General features: G+C 40.3%; 2 protein-coding genes across 3 annotated transcripts in view; one reads left to right on the top strand and one right to left on the bottom strand.

Annotated features, from left to right (window-relative positions):
• The window catches only part of LOC139387384 (pappalysin-2-like), an 83,390-nt gene extending 74,299 nt beyond the window's left edge, over nt 1–9,091 (top strand). Inside the window, exons 22-23 of the mRNA XM_071133529.1 lie at nt 6,752–6,850; nt 8,506–9,091. Of these exons, the coding sequence (XP_070989630.1) occupies nt 6,752–6,850; nt 8,506–8,613 (207 nt within the window). The 3' untranslated portion in view covers nt 8,614–9,091. The remainder of the gene's footprint in view (nt 1–6,751; nt 6,851–8,505) is intronic.
• Nucleotides 9,092–11,875: 2,784 nt separating this feature from the next.
• LOC139387107 (astrotactin-1-like) overlaps nt 11,876–25,131 on the bottom strand; it is a 251,064-nt gene continuing 237,808 nt past the window's right edge. For both annotated transcript variants that reach the window (XM_071133115.1, XM_071133116.1), the window contains exons 20-22: nt 20,154–20,254; nt 19,819–20,002; nt 11,876–12,793 (exon numbers count right to left, since the gene is read on the bottom strand). In XM_071133115.1, coding sequence (XP_070989216.1) covers nt 12,556–12,793; nt 19,819–20,002; nt 20,154–20,254 — 523 coding nt within the window. In that variant the 3' untranslated portion in view covers nt 11,876–12,555. The remainder of the gene's footprint in view (nt 12,794–19,818; nt 20,003–20,153; nt 20,255–25,131) is intronic.

Here is a 25,131-nt window from a genome sequence, read left to right as displayed (position 1 = left end):
TCGAAGTCCTTTTCTCATCCCTGCCATGGTCTGTGCACCATCACTGCAAACACCAATGCAGTTCTCCCACTTTAGCCCATTCTCAGTCAGGGAGCAGTCCAGCATTTTGAATAGCTCTTCAGCTGTGGCTCTGTCTCTGACATATTTACAAAAAAGTAGATCCTCACACAGGGAGTTTGTCATGTCAAAACGTACATAAGCGATAAACAAACAGTCTTTGTTGCTCTCAGTTGCTTCATCGAACTGTACGGCAAAACGTTTGTCTTTGAATTTATCTACCAGCTGTTCTTTAAGATCGTTAGCAATGTCATTTATACGTCTGGCGACAGTGTCATTGGACAGAGGGATAGTTTTTGTTTTTGCAGCACTTGCGTCATCCAGCATGACAGAGACCATGTCTAATGCTGCAGGCAGTATCAGCTCCTCTGCTATGGAGTGTTTATTTTTTGCACTGAGCAATTTGGTAAGCCACCTTATATGATGCTAACAGTGCTCGCTGGTTTACTGAAGTAACATTCACAAAGCGGGACGATTGTTGGCAATATTCGGCACGTTTTCACTGAAAAAACTCAAGCGGCTTATCAGCGTGATTGGGGTGTAACGTCTTTAAGTGACGCCTTAATTTATTTGGCTTCATGCTGTCCGCTGCCAACATTTTTAGACACAGTAAACATACCGGTCTTTCCTCGTCTCCCACCGTAGTCACAGTGAAGCCAAGCGCTACATACGCTTCGTCATATTTCCTCGTCTTAGCTTTCGGGAGACTTACGTTTGTCTCATTATCTCCGTCTCTCTCCGCCTTTCTTTTCATCCCTGTTAAATCTTTTTCCATGGTGTATCTCAAGGGTTTGTTATCTGCACTTCATATCTCCTGCTCTGTGCTGTGTGCTCTTGTTCGGTGCAAAAAAAACCTACTCCCTGCGGCAAAAAAAAGCATGTTCCCCGGGGTCAATCGTGCCCCCCCCCGGCAACCCCCCGAGCCCCCCCAGGGGGGCGCGCCCCACTATTTGAGAAGGACTGCTGTAATGTAACAAAATGTGTAAAAAGTCTGGGGGTTTGAATACTTTCCAAATGCACTGTATTTATTCTAGATTTGTATTAGTATCATAATATTGTCCTTTTAATAGTCTACTCTAGAGGTTGTTACTGTAACTTAATGTTTCACTTTTGCCAGACCCACATTCGAGGATTTGTTTTGAACCGCTAAACATGACCTTTCATTTGAGAATGAACTTAGACTAGAACATAATTAGTGAGCGAGCTCTGAGGAACTCTGGGGAGTCCCAATCAGGAAGAGGTTATGTGGAGCCTCCAAAACATTAACAGTTGTTGCTATGGAGTTTACCTTGTTTATTGTATCTTTCACTTAGCATTAAACTTGGCCAGTCGGCATGCTCTTCGAGCGTAACTCCTTCCTTCACTCTAGTAGGATTTTTAGGTTTAATGTATAACCAACCATGTTTGGCTCTTAAATTTGAAAGATAGATGTTTTTGGTGGCATGAAGAGATACTGTTTGTGGGGAATCCCCAACCTTGGTGTCGGTAATGATGAACTTAGGCAAAATGTATTCTGGAATTGTCAAACTTACTGAGTCATCCTGGATATATTTGCGTTGTGATAATTTATGTTTCTTGAGAAATATAGTACCCGTCAATAGACACATCTACTCATTCCAGGGTTTTTCTTTATTATTACAATTTTCTACATTGTAGAATAATAGTGAAGACATCAAAAATATGAAATAACACATATGGATTCATGTAGTAATTGCTGCAAAGAAACCACTACTAAAGGGCACCAGTAAGAAGAAGAGACTTGATTGGGCCAAGAAACACAAACAATGGACATTAGACTGGTGGAAATCTGTCCTTTGGTGTGATGAGTCCAAATGTGAGATTTTTGGTTCCGACCGCCGTGTCTTTGTGAGACGCAGAGTAGGTGAACGGATGATCTCCGTATGTGTTGTTCCCACCATGAAGCATGGAGTAGGAGGTGTGGGATTGCTTTGCTGGTGACAATGTCAGTGATTTAATTAGAATTCAAGGCACACTTAACCAGCATGGCTACCACAGCATTCTGCAGCAATACGCCATCCCATCTAGTTTGCGCTTAGTGGGACTATCATTTGTTTTTCAACAGTTCGATGACCCAACACACCTCCTGGCTGTGTAAGGGCTATTTGACCAAGAAGGAGTGATGGAGTTCTGCATCAGATGACCTGGCCTCTACATTCACCTGATCTCAACCCAATTGAGATGGTTTGGGATGAGTTGGACCGCAGAGTGAAGGAAAAGCAGCCAACAAATGCTCAGCATATGTGGGAACTCCTTCAAGACTTTTGGAAAAGCATTCCTCATGAAGCTGATTGAGAGAATGCCAAGAGTGTGCAAAGCTGCAATCAAGGCAAAGGGTGGCTACTTTGAAGAATCTAAAATATATTTTGATTTGTTTAACACTTTTTTTTGTTACTACATGATTCCATGTGTTATTTCATAGTTTTGATGTCTTCACTAGTATTCTACCATATAGAAAATAGTAAAAATAAATTAAAACCCTTGAATGAGTGTGTCCAAACTTTTGACTGGTACTGTATGTTTGTGTGAATATCATTAACAAAAGGGTTTGTTTATAGTAAATTCTGGATTCTTTAAATAACAACTTGGATGACACAAGTAGAATTACTCAATAAAATCGAAACTAAGAGCCCTCCTTTGGACAGAAGCCAGGAAAATGAGTAAATAGCCAGGTTGTCTATCTGACAGTGGATATCTTTATTCGCATTCTGTAACTCAAACAGCTCAGCAGGCTATCAAATGGATGAGTTGTGACCCTCAGATAGCACAGTGTGTGGCGTCTAGTTTACAGCGTACTAGAACAATGGATTTTTTAAAAGAGAAAACACAAGGTTCTGAGGAAAAGTCGGCCGTTCTTCCAAAGTCTGCATGTGGAGACATGGTACCATAAACACCTTCAAAATTGGTACATTACACTGACACTGTAATCCAGCAGACCCTAGAGTTCCAAGTATGTTTTAAGAGGGGGTACTGTTAAATTTACTGACAGTTTACACAGGGCCCTGTGCCTTGTTATGAAGTGGGGAGCAATCCCTCTGCCTTATTTCCCAGATTCCTGGAGCAATCCGTGGAAGTTCAATCCATCAGTGTGTTCTACGACCCCTTATCACCTTTTACATTCCATTAATGGCAGCTTTATCAAATGAAAAACAGAATGACTCACAAGTGGAAAAGTTATGCCTCTCACTCACATTATTGAGAACATTTGGGTGAGAAGAAACGTGGGTGAAATTGTTGATAAAAATTGGCATCTGGACGAGTAAAATCTGTTAAAAATATTTTGGCAGGGGATATTTACAAGCATGCATGTCTGCTTTGAAAATATTTTTTGTGGAAAGCATGGGTGTTCATACTGTTGATGTTACAGTATATTTTATTGTCTTGCTTTACACCAAAGGAGGTCAAGTAATGATTTTAGATCATTTTAGGCCAAGGTCTCTTATGATTTAAATAGTCTAACTTTTGATTGTACTTATTTAACCAATGTAAGGGTCATGTTAAAGATACATTACAAATAGCCCAATAGCAAGCCAAAACATATAGTACTTTCTCATGTTTAGCAGTTGTGCTACATTATGTAACTTGCACTGCATGACCAAAAGTATGTGGACACCGGCTCGTCGAACATCTCATTACAAAATCATGGGCATGCTGCTACAACAGCATCCACTGTTCTGGGAAAGCTTTCCACTTGATGTTGGAACATTGCTGCTGGGACTTCATTCAGCCACAAGAGCATTAGTGAGGCCGGGCACTGATATTGGGCGATTAGGACTGGCTCGCAGTTGGCATTCCAATTCATCCTAAAGGTGTTTGATGGTTAAGGCCAGGGCTTTGTGCGGGCCAGTCAAGTTCTTCCACACTGATCTCGACAAACCATTTCTGTATAAACCTTGCTTTGTGCACGGGGGCATTGTCATGCTGAAACAGGAAAGGGCCTTGTATGTATGCTGTCATGTTAAGATTCCCTTCACTGGAACTAAGGCGCATAGCCTGAACAATGAGAAATGGCCCCAGACCCTTATTTCTCCTCCACCAATCCTTACAGTTGGCACTATGCATTAGGGCAGGTAGCGTTCTCCTGGTATCCGCCAAACCCAGATTTGTCCGTCGGACTGCCAGATAGTGAAGCTTCCGACTAACAGTTATTGTGCTGACGTTGCTTTCAGAGGCAATTTGGAACTCAGTAGTGAGTGTTGCTACCAAGTACAGACCATTTTTACGCGCTTCAGCACTTGGCGGTCCCATTCTGTGAGCTTGTGTGGACTACCACTTTGTTTCTCCTAGACGTATCCACTTCACAATAAGATAACTTACAGTCGACTGAGGGCAGCTCTAGCAGGGCAGAAATGTGAGTAAATGTATTACGTTTCAGGGAAGACCCAGATACAGACAGTGTCGAAGTATCAAAAGTTTATTACTAGAACAGGGGCAGGCAAAACGACAGGTCAAGGGCAGGCAGAGGTCAGTATTCCAGATCAGAGTCCAAAAGGTACAAAACAGCAGGCAGTCATGGGGTCAGGGCAGGCTGAGGTCAATAATCCAGGTTGGTGTGACAAGATACAAAAGGTGCTGGCAGGCTCAGGGTCAGGGCAGGTAGAAAGGTCAAAACCGGGAAAACTAGAAATCAGGAACTAGAAACATAGAGGAGCAAGGGGAAAACGCTGGTAGGCTTGACGAACAAAACGAACTGGCAACAGACAAACAGAGAACACAGGTATAAATACACTGGGGATACTGGGGAAGATGGGCAAAACCTGGAGGGGGGTGGAGACAAGCAAAAAGACAGGTGAAACAGATCAAGGTGTGACAAACTGACTTGTTGGAAAGGTGGCATCTTATGATGGTGCCACGTTGAAAGCCACTGAGCTCTTCAGTAAGGCCATGCTACTGCCAATGTTTGTCTATGGAGATTGCATGGCTGTGTGCTAGATTTTATACACCTGTCAGCAATGGGTAGAATAATAGTGAAGACATAAAAACTCTGAAATAACACATATGGAATCATGTAGTATCCAAAAAAAGTGTTAAACAAATACATTTTATATTTGAGTTTTTTCAAAGTAGCCACCCTTTGCCTTGATGACAGCTTAGCACACTCTTGGCATTCTCCCAACCAGCTTTATGAGGTAGTCACCTGGAATGCATTTCAAATAACAGGTGTGCCTTGTTAAACGTTTGAGCCAAACAGTTGTGTTGTGACAAGGTAGGGGTGGTATACAGAAGATAGCCCTATTATGGCAAGAGCAGCGCAAATAAGTAAAGAGAAACGACAGTCCATCATTACTTTAAGACATGAAGGTCAGTCAATCCGGAAAATGTCAAGAACTTTGAAAGTTTCTTCAAGTGCAGTTACAAAAACCATAAAGGCTTACTACATGATTCCATATGTTGTTTCATAGTTATGTCTTCACTATTATTCTACAAAGTAGAAATGGTAAAAATAAAGAAAAATCCTTGAATGAGTAGGTGTGCCTGTATAATATATATATATATATATATACATATACCTTTTTCCTCTTTTTTTTTATTTCTTTGCTTTCAGGCCCATGGGTAAAGGATGGTATGGGGAGGATTTTCTCTAGTCGCTGAAAGGAGGGGTGGGTGATGGAGGGTGACTGATGAGCAACCCTAGTTGCTAGCGGGAGTGGAAAGGGGTGGGAAACAGGGTTTCCTGGGTGGGGGGTTGGATGGAGACATGTTGGCTGGGTGGGGTTGGGGGAATGAGCTGAGAGGTGGAGGCCCACCTCTTTTTTGTTTTGTTTTCCTGTTTACACTGAATTTATAATGTATAATGAAACTCGGTATGTATTTCTTTCTGGTTTTTTTTCTTATTTTGAGTGGCAGCCTACAGGTACAGGTTTTATAAACGTATAATTTGAAATGGATAATGTACCTGTAACTTTCCCAACAAAAATGTAGCCACAAAAAAAAAGGAATTTACTGTAACGGGTGGCCAAAAATGCCTACCTAAAAGCCACATCTCCAATCTTCTGATAGGCTGCCACCTTTACAATATATTATTAAAAAGGTTCAAAATGTAACCCCTCCCATCACATAAAGGTTATGTTTTTAATCTTTACTCATGGGTTCCTCAGATACCCTTCATCAGAGGGGTTCCTCTGGAAACAGTTTGGAACTGGAAAGGTTCCCCATGTGGTAATTTTTAGAACCCCAAAAGGTTATTCTAGGGTCTTTTACTTCTTAGAGTAGGCCTATACTGTGAGATATGGATTCAGGTACAACCTGGAGCCTTTGATAGAGCTCCATCAGCCCAGGGAAAACCAAAAGTATCTTTGGCAGTCACCTCTTATTTTCTCACTTTTGGCACAATAACTTCAAGTTTAAGTTGAAGACTTTCCTGACGCCTTACTTTTTTTTATGTAGCATAAATTTGACACTTTTATGCCGTTGCCGAGTTTGACAGAACTCACCAAAATCCTGCAAAAAATGGTTAAAGGCCCTGCTCCTGTCTCATATGCAAAATATTTAGTTCCAGCTCTGAGAGGTCAGGTATCAGCTCTTTACTTGTTGTTGATTAATTAAAGGAAAAGTCAATGGTATCCAATCTTGGTGCTTTTGTATTTGGGACGTCTGCAAATAAGAAGTTGCAGTTGTTTATGATGATTTCATCTTGCGGATGCTACCTTTTAATAAGTGTTTCCTTTTTTTCCAGCCCTTTGGGGGAGATGGTTGGTGTGACACCATCAACAACAGGGCCTACTGCGAGTATGATGGAGGGGACTGCTGTCCATCCACCCTCTCAACCAGAAAGGTACATTTACCTGTTTTCATCGTCACCCCCATACACCTCCTTAAATTACCTGCTTTTTTTCTATGCTTCCATATGAGTCAGTCTACTGCAGTGGCAATGTTTTTCTCCCACATACCTGCTATTTTGCCTACTGTATATGCATACTGCCTATTCATTCCTGAGAGTCTGCTGCAGCCAGCTAACTGGAGGTCATTCGACTCTCTCATGTCCGTACCTATGACTCATGGTGGTAGCGCGGCTACTGCCGGTTCCCCCTTGAATGAGTAAGCTAAGCAACGGAGTGCCTGTCATAAATAAATCGCCTGCTAAATAGTATTTTATGAGGGGAAGGCCAGGTGTCTGTGGTCTTCTGTAACTGTAAAACACCAGTTAAACTATCAAGCTCTGAGAAAGTGAAATAAACCGTGAGCGACAGCATCCTGCCACTGTGGGTCCAGTGGAACTGTGGAGCACTGGTGTTTATGCAGCCCATGGAAACTCCTCTGATCTCCTGGGCACTTTGATTTGTAGAGTCTGGTTTTGGGTCCAAAGTCCGAGCTGGCAGCAGACTTGGACAGTAGACTAGAAGACGACTCAGTCCACTCGCTTCCAGTTTAAGCACAAACATGTCAATCTGTGTTTACAAAGGCAGCACAATTTTTATATTTGTTCCACTAATTGGTATTTTGACCAATAAGATCAGCTCTGATAAAGATCTGATGTGAAAATATCTGATGTGATACAGTGCAAATCTTTAATTCAATTAATTCTTAAATAATTCTTAAATTGACACGACTTGTCTCTGAAACATAAATTATTCCATTTTCAAAAGAGTTTATTGAAGTTGTGATAAACATTGGATAGCAACTACTCAAAACTGCAGACAAAACAGTCAAATTATTGGCTTTTGTTTGACGCAAACAGGAAAAACATCCAATCTCTGTTGTTCAGAAGTCATTAGAACAAAGCAAAGGCAGCAAGGTATGGCTTTGTCCCAAATTACACCCTATTCCCTACATATTGCAATATATCATTTGGCTCACCACAGCCTCCATCAATGAACCACCATTAGGCTTAGGAGACACTTTGTTCCCAAACAAACATACTTTTAATGGGATCTGATTTTCTCTTCTTGACCTTCTGGAACAGTTGCTAAGTCTTCAATAAAACTATTACTTCCATTAATCATCAATGAAATCAAAGGTAGGCTAGCCTCTGCATTAACCTAGCTTAGTTCACATTTCTTGCAACAGAATGCTTTGCAGGGCATCTGAGTTTATTTTGCAACCTGTGGTGATGGCCTGCGTCCTAGACAAGACTTGGCAACCTATTGTTGATTTTTAACATGTGTTCATCCGTTCACCACTGTGGTGTATTCCCTCCCCCACTCAAGGTTTCTCACTGTTAAGTCCATGGTGAACTATTTGACATCACTCCCTTTATTTATCTCTTGGGAGACATTTGTTTGTCTTTGAAATTGTGAAGAAATAAAAAGTGTGTAGAGCTCAAATATATACTACCATGCAATACTATTAATGGCATAGATTATTGCATTGTTAAACGTCTGCTATTACCTTGTAGATGTGTTGGTTCAATTGGAGAAATGACCCCTGGTTGTGATTTTATTGTCACTTGAGATTTGTTTCTAATCTCCTGGTTACTTGACTGATTGACAGGTCATTCAGTTTGGGGCCGACTGTGATCAGGATGAATGCACTTGCCGTGATCCAAATGCAGAGGAGAACAAGAGCAAAGCCAAATACTTGGAAGCAGGACTGCTATGAACGATGGAACGGGATAGGCCAAGGCTGGCTCACAATGAAACAACAAGATGAACTTCACCCCTGGTCATGATGTATTTCCAGTTTGTTTTCCTATTAGAGAGCAATGAAGGCTATCTCTTTTAACCAAAAATAAAAACAGTGTTTCAAGATTGTAGCTTTTAGGATTTCAACACAATAAATAATCTGTAAAGACGACTAACTTGTATAGAATAATATATTTGGGAAATGTCTAATGTCGCATGTAGATGTAGTTACGGAAGTCTACAGTATTTCAACATCATATCACATAATACACATGTAAGCATATCATAGGTACCTAACTTAACACTTTATGTTTAGAGAGTTGTAAGATGTAGCAGTTTTCTCAAGAAATATTCTTAACAAATATTATACCTAAGTGTCGTCTTGTTCTGTGTGATACTATACTGTATTTTACTCTTGATATTGAATAAACTGTAACTTTGTCAGATGCTGATTTTATCTAACTTGTTTGTTTTTGGGTCTCCACACTCCTCTGAACATAAGGGAAACACATACAGTACTATCTGTATCTCTTGCCCGTAAGAATATACACTGAACAACATGCAACAATTTCAAATCAAATCAAACTTTATTTGTCACATGAGCCAAATACAGTAGGTTTAGACCTTACCGTGAAATGCTTACTTACAAGCCCTTAACCAACAATGTAGTTCAAGAAAGAGTTAAGAAAATGTACCAAATAAACAAAGCTATAAGGAAAAAATATTTAAATATATTAATTAGGCCCTCATCTATGGATTTCACATGACTGGAAATACAGATATGCATCTGTTGGTCACATATAACTTTTTTTTAAAAGTAGGGACATGGATCAGAAAACCAGTCAGTATATGGTGTGACAGCCATTTGCCTCATGCAGTGTGACACATCTCCTTTGCATAAAGTTGATCTGACTGTTGATTGAGGCCTATGGAATGTTGTTGCGAAGTGGCTGCATATTGGCAGGAACTGGAACACGATGTCGTAAATGTCGATCCAGAGTATCCCAAACATGCTCAATGGGTGACATGTCTGGTGAGTATGCAGGCCATGGAAGAACTTGGACATTTTCAGCTTACAGGAATTGTGTACAGATCCTTGCAACAAGGGCCCATGAATTATCATGCTGAAACATGAGATGATGGTGGTGGAGGAATTGCACGACAATGGGCCTCAGGATCTCATCACGGTATCTCTAAATTCAAATTACCATGGATAAAATGCAATTGTTTTTGATATCTGTAGCTTATGCCTGCCCATACCATAACGCCACTTCCACCATGGGGCACTCGGTTTATAACATTGACATCAGCAAACCACTCGCCCACATGACGCCATACACACTGTCTGCTATCTGGGGCGTCAGTGGTTAGACTAGTGGTTAGAGCGTTGGACTAGTAACCGGAAGGTTGCAAGTTCAAACCCCTGAGCTGACAAGGTACAAATCTGTTGTTCTGCCCCTGAACAGGCGGTTAACCCACTGTTCCTAGGCCGTCATTGAAAATAAGAATTTGTTCTTAACTGACTTGCCTAGAGGTAAAAAGGTAAAGGTAAAATAAAAAAACTAGGATTCATCCATAAAGAGCACACTTCTCCAGTGTGCCAATAGCCATCGAAGGTGAGCATTTGCCCACTGAAGTTGGTTATGACGTCAAACTGCAGTCAGGTCAAAACCCTAGTGAAGATGACAAACCTGTAGAGACGGTTTCTGACACTTTGTGCAGAAATTCTTTGGTTGTGCAAACCGACAGTTTCAGCAGCTGTACGGATGGCTCGGATGGCTTGAAGTCAGATGTGGAGGTGCTGGGCTGAAGTTGTGAGGCATGCTGCCAAATTCTCTAAAATGACGATGGTAGAGAAATTAACATTCAATTCTCTGGCAACAGCTCTAGTGGACGTTCCTGCAGTCAGCATGCCAATTGCACTCTCCCTCAAAACTTCTGTGGTGTTGTGTGACAAAACTGCACATTTAAGAGTGGCCTTTTATTGTCCCCGGGACAATGACCATGCGGTTTAATGATCATGTGGTTTAATAAGCTTCTTGATATGCCACACCTGTCAGGTGGATGGGATTATTTTGGCAAAGGAGAAATGCTTCACTAACAGGGATTAAACAAATTTGTGCACAAAATTTGAGAGAAGCTTTTTTTGCGTATGGATCATTTCTGGGATCTTTTATTTCAGCTCATGAAACATGGGACCAACACTTTACATGTTGCATTTACATGTCTTTTGGCATTGTAATTTTGTTTATACCATTATGTGTGAGGCTCTACAATCCATAAGAAACATTCCCATCAGTTTTACATTGACTTGAGTTAACTGACTAAAAAGGAACAAGGCCTAGAAGTGGTGACTGATAAGGTAACTTTTTTTTCCAGAACGTCCAACAATCCACATTTGATAATATATTCTTTATTATTTTTTGAAATAGCAAAGATCAAAGTGAAAAAGGGAACATTAGATTATCCACATAAACTACTATATCTAACATGCAGATTTGTGTTGTTTTCATCAGCTTATGTTGTGTATGGTAACAATTCTGAATCACTTCTGATGGATCATTAATTTTGTTAAGCATTTTAATCTGTCCATTTTTCTAATCCACTTCACTGTATTGAATAAACAAACCTCTCCAAAATGAATATACCTATAACAACTATGCATAATGAATGCTCACACCTCTCGTGCAAATTGCACAAAAACAAACATACCAATGGCTTTCTCATAATGCAAGATATCCTTACAGCTGATGTCCACTGTTAATGTTATAATACAACTCATGTGTAATACAATATTTACAGAAGCAAACCACTGTTCTGTGCTGCTATTTAATGCATTGGTGAACCTATGAAAATATCTACAAGCATTGGTTTTCAAGTCTATGTTATGGGGACAACTACTGCATTAAGGAATGTGTTAGAAGCCCACAAAAATGTATTCAAGAAAACAGTCAGTATTTGGTTGATATTAATTGCAAGTGTGTGCTGCTTTGAAATGCTATTGTAGTAAATGTATGAACAGTTATTATAATACAAGAAAGGTATCAAACACTGGCATGTTAGTTGAGTTTGTGTTTTTACAGTATCAACAACACCTGTTGCACATGTATATTCTTAAGACACATACAGTATGATAGGATTAGATCTATAAACATACTACAGATAAACAATATAAAACATTGATTTTCTGTTATCTTTCATTTTGTAATAGAAATACTGATTCAAAGATAGCCATTTGATTTCAGAATAATTAGGAATTTATTGATGTAGCAAATACTGTCATTTGGGTTTGGCAACTTTAAACATTTAAGGCTCTATCAGTCTGTAAAGCTGAAGCATTACGCCATAGAATGTAAAGATAATTTCCAATATGCAGCGTTTACCATGAATGCAGTCTACGCTAAAGCAGGAACAACGCCTTTAAATTACAATCACTCTGTAAAGCTGTACTTCCGCAATGCGGATTCAATAGAGCCCTTAGAGACTAAAACCAAGTCAAACTGTACATGAATTCCCAAACTTCTGAAATTTACCACAAATTCAGATACTGCCTATCTCCATACATGTACAACAGCTTAAATATGAATTTATACTTGAATACTACATTCAACATGTTTAATAACTGAATCTTCGCCATCATAATATATACATTTTGGGGATGGGATTGTTGGTGCAACTTCCAAATTTCCCAAAAGTCATGAAAAGTGCTGTCTAAATGCAGTAAAGCATTACTGTTATACCTTGCTCTAGTAATTTTTTAAATAAACCCTATTTGCTTCTCAAATACACCCTACCTTGAAATCAGGTTCCTATAACTGTAAATATGGGTTAGAACATACAATATTTGAAAAGCAGACATGACGATAACCCCAAAAGCACACTTCCAACTCCTCAAGAACCATTATTTGTTGTGTGACGTTCAACGTTCTTTGGGCTCCCCATAATCATTGTACATGACTGGCAGGTTCTGTTCGTCGCAGGCCTTTCGCACATCCTGGCCCAGGTCCACCCAGTTGAGACCAAAGGCCTTGGTGTCTGTGTAGCGGCAGGACAGGTACTTGAGGGACATCCTGCGCAGGCCAATCTTGGGCTCCTGGAGAAGACCCCTGCACCAGCCACTCAGGTCATCCAGCTGGGAGAGAATCAGACCAGCTTTCCTGCAAAGGAACACAAGAAGTCACTACTCAGCAAACACACACTACCTTCAAATCAGGTTCCTTTAATGGTAAATAAGGCTAAAAAAATAAATGCTTTCCTGCAAAGGAACACAACACAACACTCCTCAGCAAACAACTTATGTAGTATTGAATGGAAGGCTATGGTCCATTGCACCTGCCACAGTGATCCACAGTATAGACATGATATGTACAGGTGTCTATAACATGGATAACTATTGGTAATCATAAACTAACTGCCGAGGGTTGCCAGATTTCGATTAAATATGACCTATAATTACTTACAGTATCACATTTAAGTAAATATTCAGACCCTTTACTGAGTACTTTGTTGAAGCACTGTTGGCAGTGATTACAGCCTCAAGCCTTCTTGGGTATGATGCTGCAAGCTTGTACACCTGTATTTGGGGAGTTTCTCACATTCTTCTCTGCATATCCTCTCAAGGTCTGTCAGGTTGAATGGGGAGCGTTGCTGCACAGCTATTTTCAGGTCTCTCCAGAGATGTTCGATCTGGTTCAAGTCCAGGCTTTGGCTGGGCCACTCAAGAAAATTCAGAAACTTGCTCCGAAGCCACTCCTGCGTTGTCTTGACTGTGTTCTTAGGGTCGTTGTCTTGTTGAAAGGTGAACCATCATCCCAGTCTGAGGTCCTGAGCCCTCTGGAGCAGGTTTTATTCAAGGATCTCTCTGTACATTGCGCCGTTCATCTTTCGATCATGACTAGTCTCCCAGTCCTTGCCATTGAAAAACATCCCCACAGCATGAAGCTGTTACCACCATGCTTCACCGTAGGGATGGTGCAAGGTTTCCTCCAGACGTGACGCTTGGCATTCAGACCAAAGAGTTCAATCTTGGTTTCATTAGACCAGAGAATCTTGTTTATCATGGTGCCTTTTGCCAAACTCCAAGGGGGCTGTCATGTGCCATTTACTGAGGAGTGGCTTCCGTCTGGCCACTCTACCATAAAGCCCTGATTGGTGGAGTGCTGCAAAGATGTTTTTCCGTCTGGAAGGTTCTCCCATCACCACAGAGGAACTCTGGAGCTCTGTCAGAGTGACCATTGGGTTGTTGGTCAACGCCCTGACCAAGGTCCTTCTCCCCCGATTGCTCAGGTTGGCCAGGTGGCCAGCTCTAGGAAGAGTCTTGGTGGTTTCAAACTTCTTCCATTTAAGAATGGAGGCCACTATGTTCTTGGGGACATTCAATGCTACCAGACATTTTTTGGTACCCTTCCCCAGATCATTGCCTCGACACAATTCTGTCTCGGAGCTCTACGGACAATTTCTTCGTCCTCATGGCTTGGTTTTTGTTCTGACATACACTGTCAACTGTGGGACCATATATAGACAGGTGTGTGCCTTTCTAAATCATGTCCAATCAATTGAATTTACCACAGGTGGACTCCAATAAAGTTGTAGAAACATCAAGGATGATCAATGGAAACAGAATGCACTTGAGCTCAATTTTGAGTCTCATAGCAAAGGGTCTGAATACTTATGTAAATAAGGTATGTTTTATATTTTTTTATAAATTTGCCAAAATTTCTAAAAATCTGTTTTTGCTTTGTCATTACGGGGTATTGTGTGTAGATTGATGAAGAAATAGTTTTATTTAATCCATTGTAGAATATGGCTGTAACGAAGCAAAATGTGGAAAAAGTCCAGGGTTCTGAATACTTTCTGAAGGCACTGTAGGCAAGGCCTTCACACAAAATAAAATGTCTTAATGCCCTTTCAAATTTGTTGATCTCGATTTCTTGCAGAATTTTGCTCAAAAGTACAAGAAAGATTGATGGAAATACTTAATACATAAAATATGGACCTCTGTCTGGATTGAGGTAAGATTTTAGTATTTGGTGTTCTCACCTTAAATGATACAAGTCAAACGTTGGATAGAGCGGGTCACTCATAAATCACACGTTGCGGTGGCCTCACCATTGTTTTTACACTACATCATAATACGACAGACTCTAAACCCACCTCTTCCCTTCAGAAGGAGACTGGGCATGAGGTGGAATAAATAATTCTTAGGTCAATACTTGACTGTTATTCATCCATTTCATAACCTGTACAGGGTCTACCCATGTTCAGATAGTGATGACGTTGAAAGTGATGAAGCTGTCTCCAGGATAAGTGGCTAACAGAAACAGCAACTGATGGAAAGAGTGCCTGATTCCTTAGACATGGCTTCACCTCACTCATTGGCCAAACCAGGACCACCAAACTGTAATGTAAAGAGTGAGAAGTTTTTGTCGACCCACAATACATTTTTGTTATTAATTAAAAAAAACATTTTAATAATGTCATCCCTCCCAACTCCTACATTCAAAGCATTCCTAAGATTATGCTCCACAGAATCCAATGTTTTCAAACATACCTCTTAACTTGCTAATCATTGTTTTGTTGTTAGACCAGGCACAAGGTGCAATGAGGACAGCTTCTTCATGTGCTTTAAGTGTCAGAAGGTGAGACTTTCCAAACAAGGACACTATCACTGTTTCATGAACATACTGTAATGGAGTGTCATATTTCCAGGTATTTGCATTCAATAGGTGAAAGCTGTGCTTGTAATGTTAAGCATCCTCATATTTTAGATTTTGTATTCCAAACTAGGGGCCAGTTTTTTTATTACATACACCAGATAGGTGCATTGAAATGTGTTGTTTCACAGGGTTAGATAGAAGTACGGCACCCCGTGAGCAAAATAAGTGTCTTGCTCAAGGGTACATCGACAGATTTTTCATATTGTCGGCTCAGGCATTCGAACCAGCAACATTTTGGTTACTGGCCCAACGGTCGAACTGCTAGGCTACTGTACCTGCCGCCCTGAATACTGGATACCCAGTACGTTTACATAGAGAAACTAAGCAACATCCCATTTGCAGATGATAGTCAAATAGGGCAGAACAACAGCTTAAATACCCACAACGTATTATCTCTTGATTAAAGAATATAAATGGTGCTTAAACGATGTCAAAATTTAAAGACATATTAAGTCATTATAAAATAATTGGTATCTGTGTAGTAGAGGTGTGTCATTTCTATAATTTTTAAAAATGTATTTATGTTTCTAATATCTTGCCACATTTCAGTGGTTTAAGGAATTTAGATGTTTATTTGCTTAAAACAAAAATCTTGCGGTTTGTTATGCTTTAATTTTTCAAGAAAAGGTTTTGGGCTCCAAATAGCAACGGTTGTCACCATAAATCCCAGCATGTATAGAAGTGGAAAATGGCCTCACATTTCCAGGGTACATTTTGGAGCTCTCCCACTCTGCCAGGGCCCCTATTTCAAATCTCCTTGACTCGACACTGCTTTTCACTGGTCGGAGAGGAAACAATCAGCTGCATTCCTCAGACAGCCAGTCACAGAGACCAAGGACTGGTTCAAAAGAGCATCAATGATGCTAGGAAAGCACCACTATGATGAGTCTGTCTCTGTGGTACACGCTGTTATACAATCCGATACGTTTATTGTCCATGTACATGGAAATTCAATATGAATGCACGCAATTTCATGTCTTGCATGCGAGCAAACTGTTGGACTTTAGTGGTACAGTACATGTATTGTTGTCCATAACTAACAACCAGATATGGAGTATATTTGTTGGTAGGACAGTCCAGTCCTCATCTGCAAATTGAGATAATGGAAGAGTAATTGTGGTAGAATAATGTCTGAGGAAAATCCCTATATCTTCTAAACAGTCTTGATTAAATTAGACCCTTTTTAACCAAATCAAAATTTAAATCACAAAAACATGAACTCCACTTATCATGTCATCAACAGAAATCCAACCATAACAATACTTAGCATTGCAGGAAATAGCCTGATTAGGATGTGTCATAAAAATAACTGTCAGTTATTGGGCTGTACAGGAAAGGAGACAGAGGGGGAGTGAAATGTTCAAGATAGGATTTTCTCCTACCAAGCCAACATCTATCATTTCTAAGTCAACAACCAGCCCCATGCCTTTAGTAATGGGTAGTCCTGTAGCGATGACAAGATCAGGACACGGAGAGAAGTGTCGGGCTCGGGAGACAGACTTTGTACGTTTGTTTGGCATGAACATCACGCTATGTTGCAGGAAAGAGCAACAAAAATGTTCTCTGACAGGGGCCAACCTAACTTGTCAGTGAGATATGATATGTACAAAAGCTGGGAGAGGAATATTTCCCCTGCTTTATAAAGATAGATCCATTTATTTTAACATATTGTTTACTCTGCTGAAACAAGTTTTAATTTAGTCAGGGGCAGAGTGGGTGACTATTATCTGTATTTTGACTAGCTAATGAAAATTGCATTTACAATGGTTCACATTGTTTGTGACAGGGAAACCCCAGTGAATTTGAGGATTTCATAACAAGGAATGTCATTTCTGGAGACAAGCCCAGGTACAGGCGATGTTGTCGGCTTTGTATTATTGTGTGTGGAAGGGAGCATCTCATTGCTTTGATTCAAGTGGTAAATTGTTCCTTATAGAAATGGTAGAGAGTACAGAACAAGTAAACAAGTGATGGGGGTTCTCCAACAACGCTACAAGGGCAGTGCACCCAACACATAAGGTCCAATGCAAACCATGTCTTTTCAAATTATTCTAATTTACATTTAACAATATATTACAAATACATCTTTTCAATAATGCCTATAACACATTTCCTGAGACAGCAGGCTTACACAATCACAACACATTAGAACAACATGGAAAATAGTCTTACAGTATGACGTAACTAAAAAGGTAGCCACCCTCCATAACACTATAACGGTGTTTAGTGAGATAATGTCCAATTGATTACTAGGTTAATCTAAACCCATGTTTATAGTCTCCGACACCTCACCTCAAATGCACTTACTTTGGTTTCATCTAATGTCAGTGCATTCTTGACGTGAATCATCCCTCTGAAAATGTGGGGCTGTTAATGTAAGTGTATTTTAACTGAACACTTCAGAAGCAAACCAATTACATCAACCCTTCTAATATGGGCTCAATATGGCATTAAAAACAACCTTTAATTTGAAGCTAAGGCCCCGATTTGGAATCTCGGAGTCAAAGACGTCTTCATCAGTTTCACCTGCTTCACCGTGCATCTACAGGCAACTGTACGTAGACATTTTATATCAGACACATGGCTCTGTTTCTAAAACATTTAGCTATAATTTCACATTATACAGTGGCTTGCGAAAGTATTCACCCCCTTGGCATTTTTCCTATTTTGTTGCCTTATAACCTGGGTGGTTTGTATCATTTGAAGATGCAAAATATGTTTAATTGTGAAACAAACAAGAAATAAGACAAAATAACAGAACTTGAGCGTGCATAACTACTCACACCCCCAAAGTCAATACTTTGGGACCTTTTGCAGCAATTACAGCTGCAAGTCTCTTGGGGTATGTCTCTATAAGCTTGGCACATTTAGCCACTGGGATTTTTGCCCATTCTTCAAGGAAAAACTGCTCCAGCTACTTCAAGTTGGATGGGTTCTGCTGGTGTACAGCAATCTTTAAGTCATACCACAGATTCTCAATTGGATTGAGGTCTGAGCTTTGACTAGGCCATTCCAAGACATTTAAATGTTTCCCCTTAAACCACTCAAGTGTTGCTTTAGCAGTATGCTTAGGGTCATTGTCCTGCTGGAAGGTGTGCCTCCGACCCATTCTCAAATCTTTGGAAGACTGAAACAGGTTTCCCTCAAGCCATGTTCCTTGTATTTAGCATCATTAATCCTTCTTTCAATTCTGACAAGTTTCTCAGTCCCTGCCGATGAAAAACATCCTCACAGCATGATGCTGCCACCACCATGCTTCACTGTGGGGATGGTGTTCTCAGGGTGATGAGAGGTGGGTTTGCGTCAGACATAGCATTTTCCTTCATTTTAGTCTCATCTGACCAGAGTACCTTCTTCCCTATGTTTGGGGACTCTCCCACATGCCTTTTGGCAAACACCAAATGTGTTTGCTTATGTTTTTATGTTTTTGGCCACACTTCCGTAAAGCCCAGCTCTGGATTGTATGACTTAGTGGTCCAATGGACAGATACTCCAGTCTCCGCTGTGGAGCTTTGCAGCTCCTTCAGGGTTATCTTTGGTCTCTTTGTTGCCTCTCTGATTAATGTCCTCCTTGCCTGGTCCGTGAGTTTTGGTTGGCAGCCCTCTCGTGGCAGGTTTGTTGTTATTCTTTCCACGTTTTAATAATGGATTTAATGCAGCTCCTTGGGATGTTCAAAGTTAATGATATTTTTTTATAACCCAACCCTGATCTGTACTTCTCCACAACTTTGTTCCTGAGCTGTTTGGAGAGCTCCTTGGCCTTCATAGTGCCGCTTGCTTGGTGGTCCTCCTTGCTTAGTGGTGTTGCAGACTCTTGGGCCTTTCAGAACAGGTGTACACTGAGATCATGTGACACTTAAGATTGCACACAGGTGGACTTTATAACTAATTATGTGACTTCTGAAGGTACTTGGTTGCACCAGATCTTATTTAGGGGCTTCATAGCAAAGGGTGTGAATACACATGCACGCACTATTTTTTAAAACAAGTAATTTTTTTCATTTTCACTTCATCAATTTGGACTATTTTGTGTATGTCCATTACATGAAATCCAAATAAAAATCTATTTAAATTACAGGTTGTAATGAAACAAAATAGGAAAAACGCCAAGAGGGTGAATAATTTCGCAAGGCACTGTAGTAATGTACCTGCACTGAGCAACCAGTAAGGGGTTAGGGGGCCTTCCTGCTTGTGGTAAATGGACAGAGATTTCAAAGGTAGAATTTGCTCCAATCAGTTTGAATGAATTTCCACTTTACCTAATTTACACAAACTACGTCTACAATCAAACCCTGTACTTGGAATCTATTATAAACCAGTCTGTGTTTGAAACACAACGAACACAAGTTTCACCACCCAGGTGTGGATGGATTGTGACGCTACTAGACAGTTGGTTGGGCAGTAGTTGTGCTTTCCTAACCAATATGCCTTGATATTCTTGGACAAAGAGAGAGAGAAACAGATACCTAGGCCCCAGTTCATCCTCGCATCTCCAGGTGAACTCTCCAAAGCTCTCATAACGCTGGTTGTAGTGGTAGAGCACACGGTGCAGGGTGGGAGAGCCCAGATCCATCAGCGTATTGTAGGCCGTCTGCTGCTCCTTGCCACTTGTGTAACCATTGAACAGGTTGTAGATCTTGTCTGCAATCTCTGTAACAACACAAATCTAATCTCAGTACTGTAAGTGGAGACAAGACACGTGCGTCTACACGTTTTCAGATTAGTAACTACTGTTAGAATATTAGTCTGAAAACCAAAATACAGATACTGAAAGTGTTCATCCATGCATGAGAATGCCCACCTTGTGCTTTGACATCATCCACAGCAGGGCAGGGGGTCTTGATGGTGACCTCACTTGGGCTGGAGCGACGGCCTGTGTTGTCCACTGCCCAGAGCCTAAACCTGTAGACCAACACATATAACTAGTGTTTGTTCATTGCAATGGGAGTGCATGCTACTGCAATAATACAGTGTGTGCAAAACTGCTAGTTTTTCAGGCTGTGAAAAGACAAATGAAAATGACCCTGAATTAAGTGGTGGATATTTAATATATTCAATTATACTGTGACAAAATCATTACATTTTCTGATTGACTGTTGTAATGCGATATAACTTGCTAATAAAATTCTGACAATAGGCTACATTTATAAAGTAAGTGCAACCACTTGTTAACATTTACTTGAATTATAGCGCCATCTAGTGTAAGGAAACATTAACAACTATCACCTGCAGAGGTGCAGTGCCAAGTGAAAGGCTACACTCCCCTTGCAAAGTCTTCACATTTGCTGCCTAAGTGAATACATTGTCTGTCGGCCCTGCATTAAAGACCATAATTGGTTAAAGAAAATTGTGATTAAAAAAAAGTATACCAGTTTCATTTAAGGACCAACAAATTGACAGCCGTGCCATATAGACTGCAAAATATTTGGGAAGAGATTTCTGACGTACCGATTCCATGGCACATGGTTTATGAAAAGACACACAAAATGACGCCGGATTCAAAAGCTATTATTTTACAATTAAATTATTGTACAAAATACTTGCAAACAATAGAATGCTATTTATATGGGGGATACAACCTTCCCAGCTCTGCAGATTTTGCTGCAAAGAGGCAGAATCCTTAGATAATTTGTTATCACTACTGGGCGGTCTGAAAAGTCATAGTCAATCGATCAATAATATAATACTTTTAGCAAAAACGTTTATTTTCAATTTACAATCTGTAGGAACAAATGAAAATAGAAAGGTTCGGAAATGTTGTGAAACATCACAGCACAGTTGAAAAATAAATGGCAAATAGAAATCCAATGTGGATGGTGTTAAGAGATTGATGGGAGGGGTTGAATGGAGCTGAAGGCTGGGACTAACAGCTAATGACAAGATAAATAATGTAAAACATACTGTGTTCGTAAAACACACAGGTCAATAACTTTTTTTGAAAAAAGCACAGCATAAAAGACATGGCAAATCAAACCGGAAGAACATCATACATATATGGGAGAGGTTGAGGGTAGAGGAAGGACAAGAGTTAAAAACAAATACAATTGTAAAATAGACTGTTTTTTTTGTGTTTTTTTTATGTACATACAGTTGAAGTCGGAAGTTTACATACACCTTGGACAAATACATTTAAACTCGGTTTTTCACAATTCCCAACGTTTAATCCGAGTAAGAATTCCCCGTCTTAGGTCAGTTAGGATCACCACTTTATTTTAAGAATGTGAAATGGCAGAATAATACTAGAGAATGATTTATTTCAGCATTTATTTATTTCATCACATTCCCACTTAGTCAGAAGTTAACATACACTCAGTATTTGGTAGCATTGCCTTTAAATTGGGTCAACGTTTCAGTTTGCCTTCCACAAGCTTCCCACAATAAGTTGGGTAAAGTTTGGCCCATTCCTCCTGACAGAGCTTGTCTTGTCAAACCTGAGTCAGGTTTGTAGGCCTCCTTGCTTGCACATGCTTTATCAGTTTATAAAACACTCAATTAGTATGTGGTAGCATTACCGTTAAATTGTTGAACTTTTTCAGTTCTGCCCACAAATCTTCTATAGGATTGAGGTCAGGGCTGTGTGATGGCAACTCCAATACCTTGACTTTATTGTCCTTCGGCCATTCTGCCACAACTTTGGAAGTATGCTTGGGGTCATTGTCCATTTGGAAGGCCTATTTGCGACCAAGCTTTAACTTCCTGACTGATGTCTTGAGACGTTGCTTCAATATATCCACATAACTTTCCTACCTCATGATGCCATCTACTTTGTGAAGTGCACCAGTCCCTCCTGCAGCAAAGCACCCCCACAACATGATGCTGCCACCCCAGTGCTTGTGGAGTGCTACACAATTTTGTTTTAGGTCTTGGCTGATTTCTTTTGACTTTCCCATGATGTCAAGCAAAGAGGCACAGAGTTTGAAGGTAGGCCTGGAAATACATCCACAGGTACACACCTCCAATTGACTCAAATTATGTCAATTAGCCCATCAGAAGTTCTAAAGCCATAATTTTCTTGAATTTTCCAAGCTGTTTAAAGGCACAGTCAACTTAGTGTATGTAAACTTCTGACCCACTGAAATTGTGGTAGTGAATTATAAGTGAAATAATCTGTCTGAAAACAATTGTTGGAAAAATTACTTGTATCATGCACAAAGTAGATGTCCTAACTGACATGCCAAAACTATAGTTTGTTAACAAGAAATTTGTGGAGCGGTTGAAAAACAAGTTTTAATGACTCCAACCTCGTTTTTCAACCACTCCACAAATTACTTGTTAACAAACCATAGTTTTGGCAAGCCGGTTAGAATATCTACTTAGTTCTTCCAACAAGGTAACATGCCTGAAGGTAACACGGTTTGAAACTGCACATGGGGACAAAGATCATACTTTTTGGAGAAATATCCTCTGGTCTGATGAAGCAGAAATAGAACTGTTTGGCCGTAATGACCATCTTTATGTTTGGAGGAAAAAGGGGGAGGCTTGCAAGCTGAAGAACACCATCTCAAGCACGGGCGTGGCAGCATCATGTTGTGGGGGTGCTTTGCTGCAGGAGGGACTGGTGCACTTCACAAAATAGATGGTATCATGTGGAAAGAAATTATGTGGATATATTGAAGCAACATCTCAAGACATCAGTTAAAGCTTGGTCACAAATGGGTCTTCCAAATGGACAATGACCACAACCATACTTCCAAAGTTGTGGCAAAATGGCTTAAGGACAACAAAGTCAAGGTATTGGAGTGCCATCAAACCCCTGACCTCAATCCTATAGAAAATGTGTGGGCAGAACTGAAAAAGCATGTGCGAGCAAGGAGGCCTATAAACCTGACTCAGTTACACCAGCTCTGTCAGGAGGAGAAAAAAATAAAATTCACCCTACTTATTGTGGGAAGCTTTTGGAAGGCTACCTGAAACGTTTGACCCAAGTTAAATAATTTAAAGGCAATGCTACCAAATACTAATTGAGTGTATGTAAACTTCTGACCCACTGGGAATGTGATGAAAGAAATAAAAGCTGAAATAATTCATTCTCTCTACTATTATTTTGACACTTTCACATTCACAAAAGACACTTTCACAAAAGACAGGAATTGTGAAAAACTGAGTTTAAATGTATTTGGCTAAGGTGTATGTAAACTTCCGACTTCAACTGTAAGTCAATTGCATTCCCATCTGTCAGTTCTCTCTCTCCACTTCTTTCTCCCTCATTATCTCACTCTCCATCCCCTCTCTTTCTACCTCTATTCTTAATCCTCCTCTCCATCTCTCTCTCTTTGACCCCTCTGTCTCTCTCTCTCTCTCTCTCTCTACCTCTTTATACCCCTCTTCTTTCTCCCAATGATAATGTTTACCAGAAATGTAGAGTGAATACAATGTTGATCCTCTGTATTGAAAGAGACAAGGTTTTAATATTGTTGTCCTTCAATGATTCTGAACCAAATTTAACGCTTTGCTTGCTCTTTGGGGTTTTAGGCTGGTATATGTACACCGCTTTGTGACATGTTGCCCTAAGAGTTGGGAATCTTATTCAAAATGATTAACAGCTGTAAGGGCTGCCAAAGGTGCTTCCACCAAGTGTTAACTCCCGAGTGGCGCAGTGGTCTATGGCACTGCATCTCAGTGCTTGAGGTGTCACAACAGACAATCTGGTTTGAATCCAGGCTGTAACCCAACCGGCCGTGATTGGGAGTCCCATATGGTGGTGCACAATTGACCCAGCGTTGTCTGGATTTGGCCAGTGTAATTTTTTCAGCGGCAGGGACTGGTAGACTAGTCAGGATAGAGGGAAAGATGACCGGAGCAAAGTACAGAGAGATACTTGATACCTGCTCCAGAACACTCAGGACCTCAGACTGGGGTAAAGGTTCATCTTCCAATAGGACAACGACCCTAAGCACACAGCCAAGACAACACAGTAGGAGCTTCGGGACAAGTCTCTGAATGTCCTTGAGTGGTCCAGCCAGAGCCCAAACTAGATCCTCTCTGGAGAGACATGAAAATAGCTGTGCAGCAACACTCCCCATCCAACCTGATAGAGCTTGAGAGGACCAGGAGAGAAAAATGGTAGAAACTCCCCAAATGCAGGTTTGCGAAGCTTGTAGAGTCATACCCAAGAAGACTCAATCGCTGCCAAATATTCTTCAACCAAGGACTGAGTAAAGGGTAAATTGTAAAAAAAAGTTTGTCATTATGGGGTAGTGTGTAGATTGATGAGGGGAAAAAAACGATAACACATTTTTGAATAAAGGCTGTAAAGTAACAAAATGTGGAAAAAGTTAAGGGGTCTTATTACTTCCTGAATGCACTGTACAATACATCTTGACCAATAAGACACTGAGGTAGGTTACTGTCTGGTCTCAAGACAATAAGAGAACTTAAGTTTTGTAAAATTCAGTTTCCTTTTTGGAACGTACAGAGCTGAAATAGCATTTTTGAATTACCAAAGCTGAACCTGATATATTTTGTGATAAAGTTCAGATATTCTGAAGAAATAATTAAGTGCTTTGCTAACTGTACAGCACAGGCATAGAGATATTCAATGAATAAAGGAAACATTTGGAAAATAACTGAAGACACCTGTAACAACTTAGCTGAATAGCCTGCCAACAAGGAAACTGACCAGAAGCAAAATTATGTAACGATTTGTATTTGTATTTATTAAGGATCCCCATTCCTGGGGTCCAGCAACATTAAGACAGTTACACATTTGTATTATTACAGGACATTACATTTCATAACACTTTCCACAACACATTAAGTGTGGCATGTCATTAGTAAAG

This window comes from Oncorhynchus clarkii, chromosome 28 (genome assembly GCF_045791955.1).
Source record: "Oncorhynchus clarkii lewisi isolate Uvic-CL-2024 chromosome 28, UVic_Ocla_1.0, whole genome shotgun sequence".
Classification (NCBI taxonomy): Eukaryota; Metazoa; Chordata; class Actinopteri; order Salmoniformes; family Salmonidae; genus Oncorhynchus; species Oncorhynchus clarkii.
This window is presented reverse-complemented; position numbering and strand designations above follow the sequence as displayed.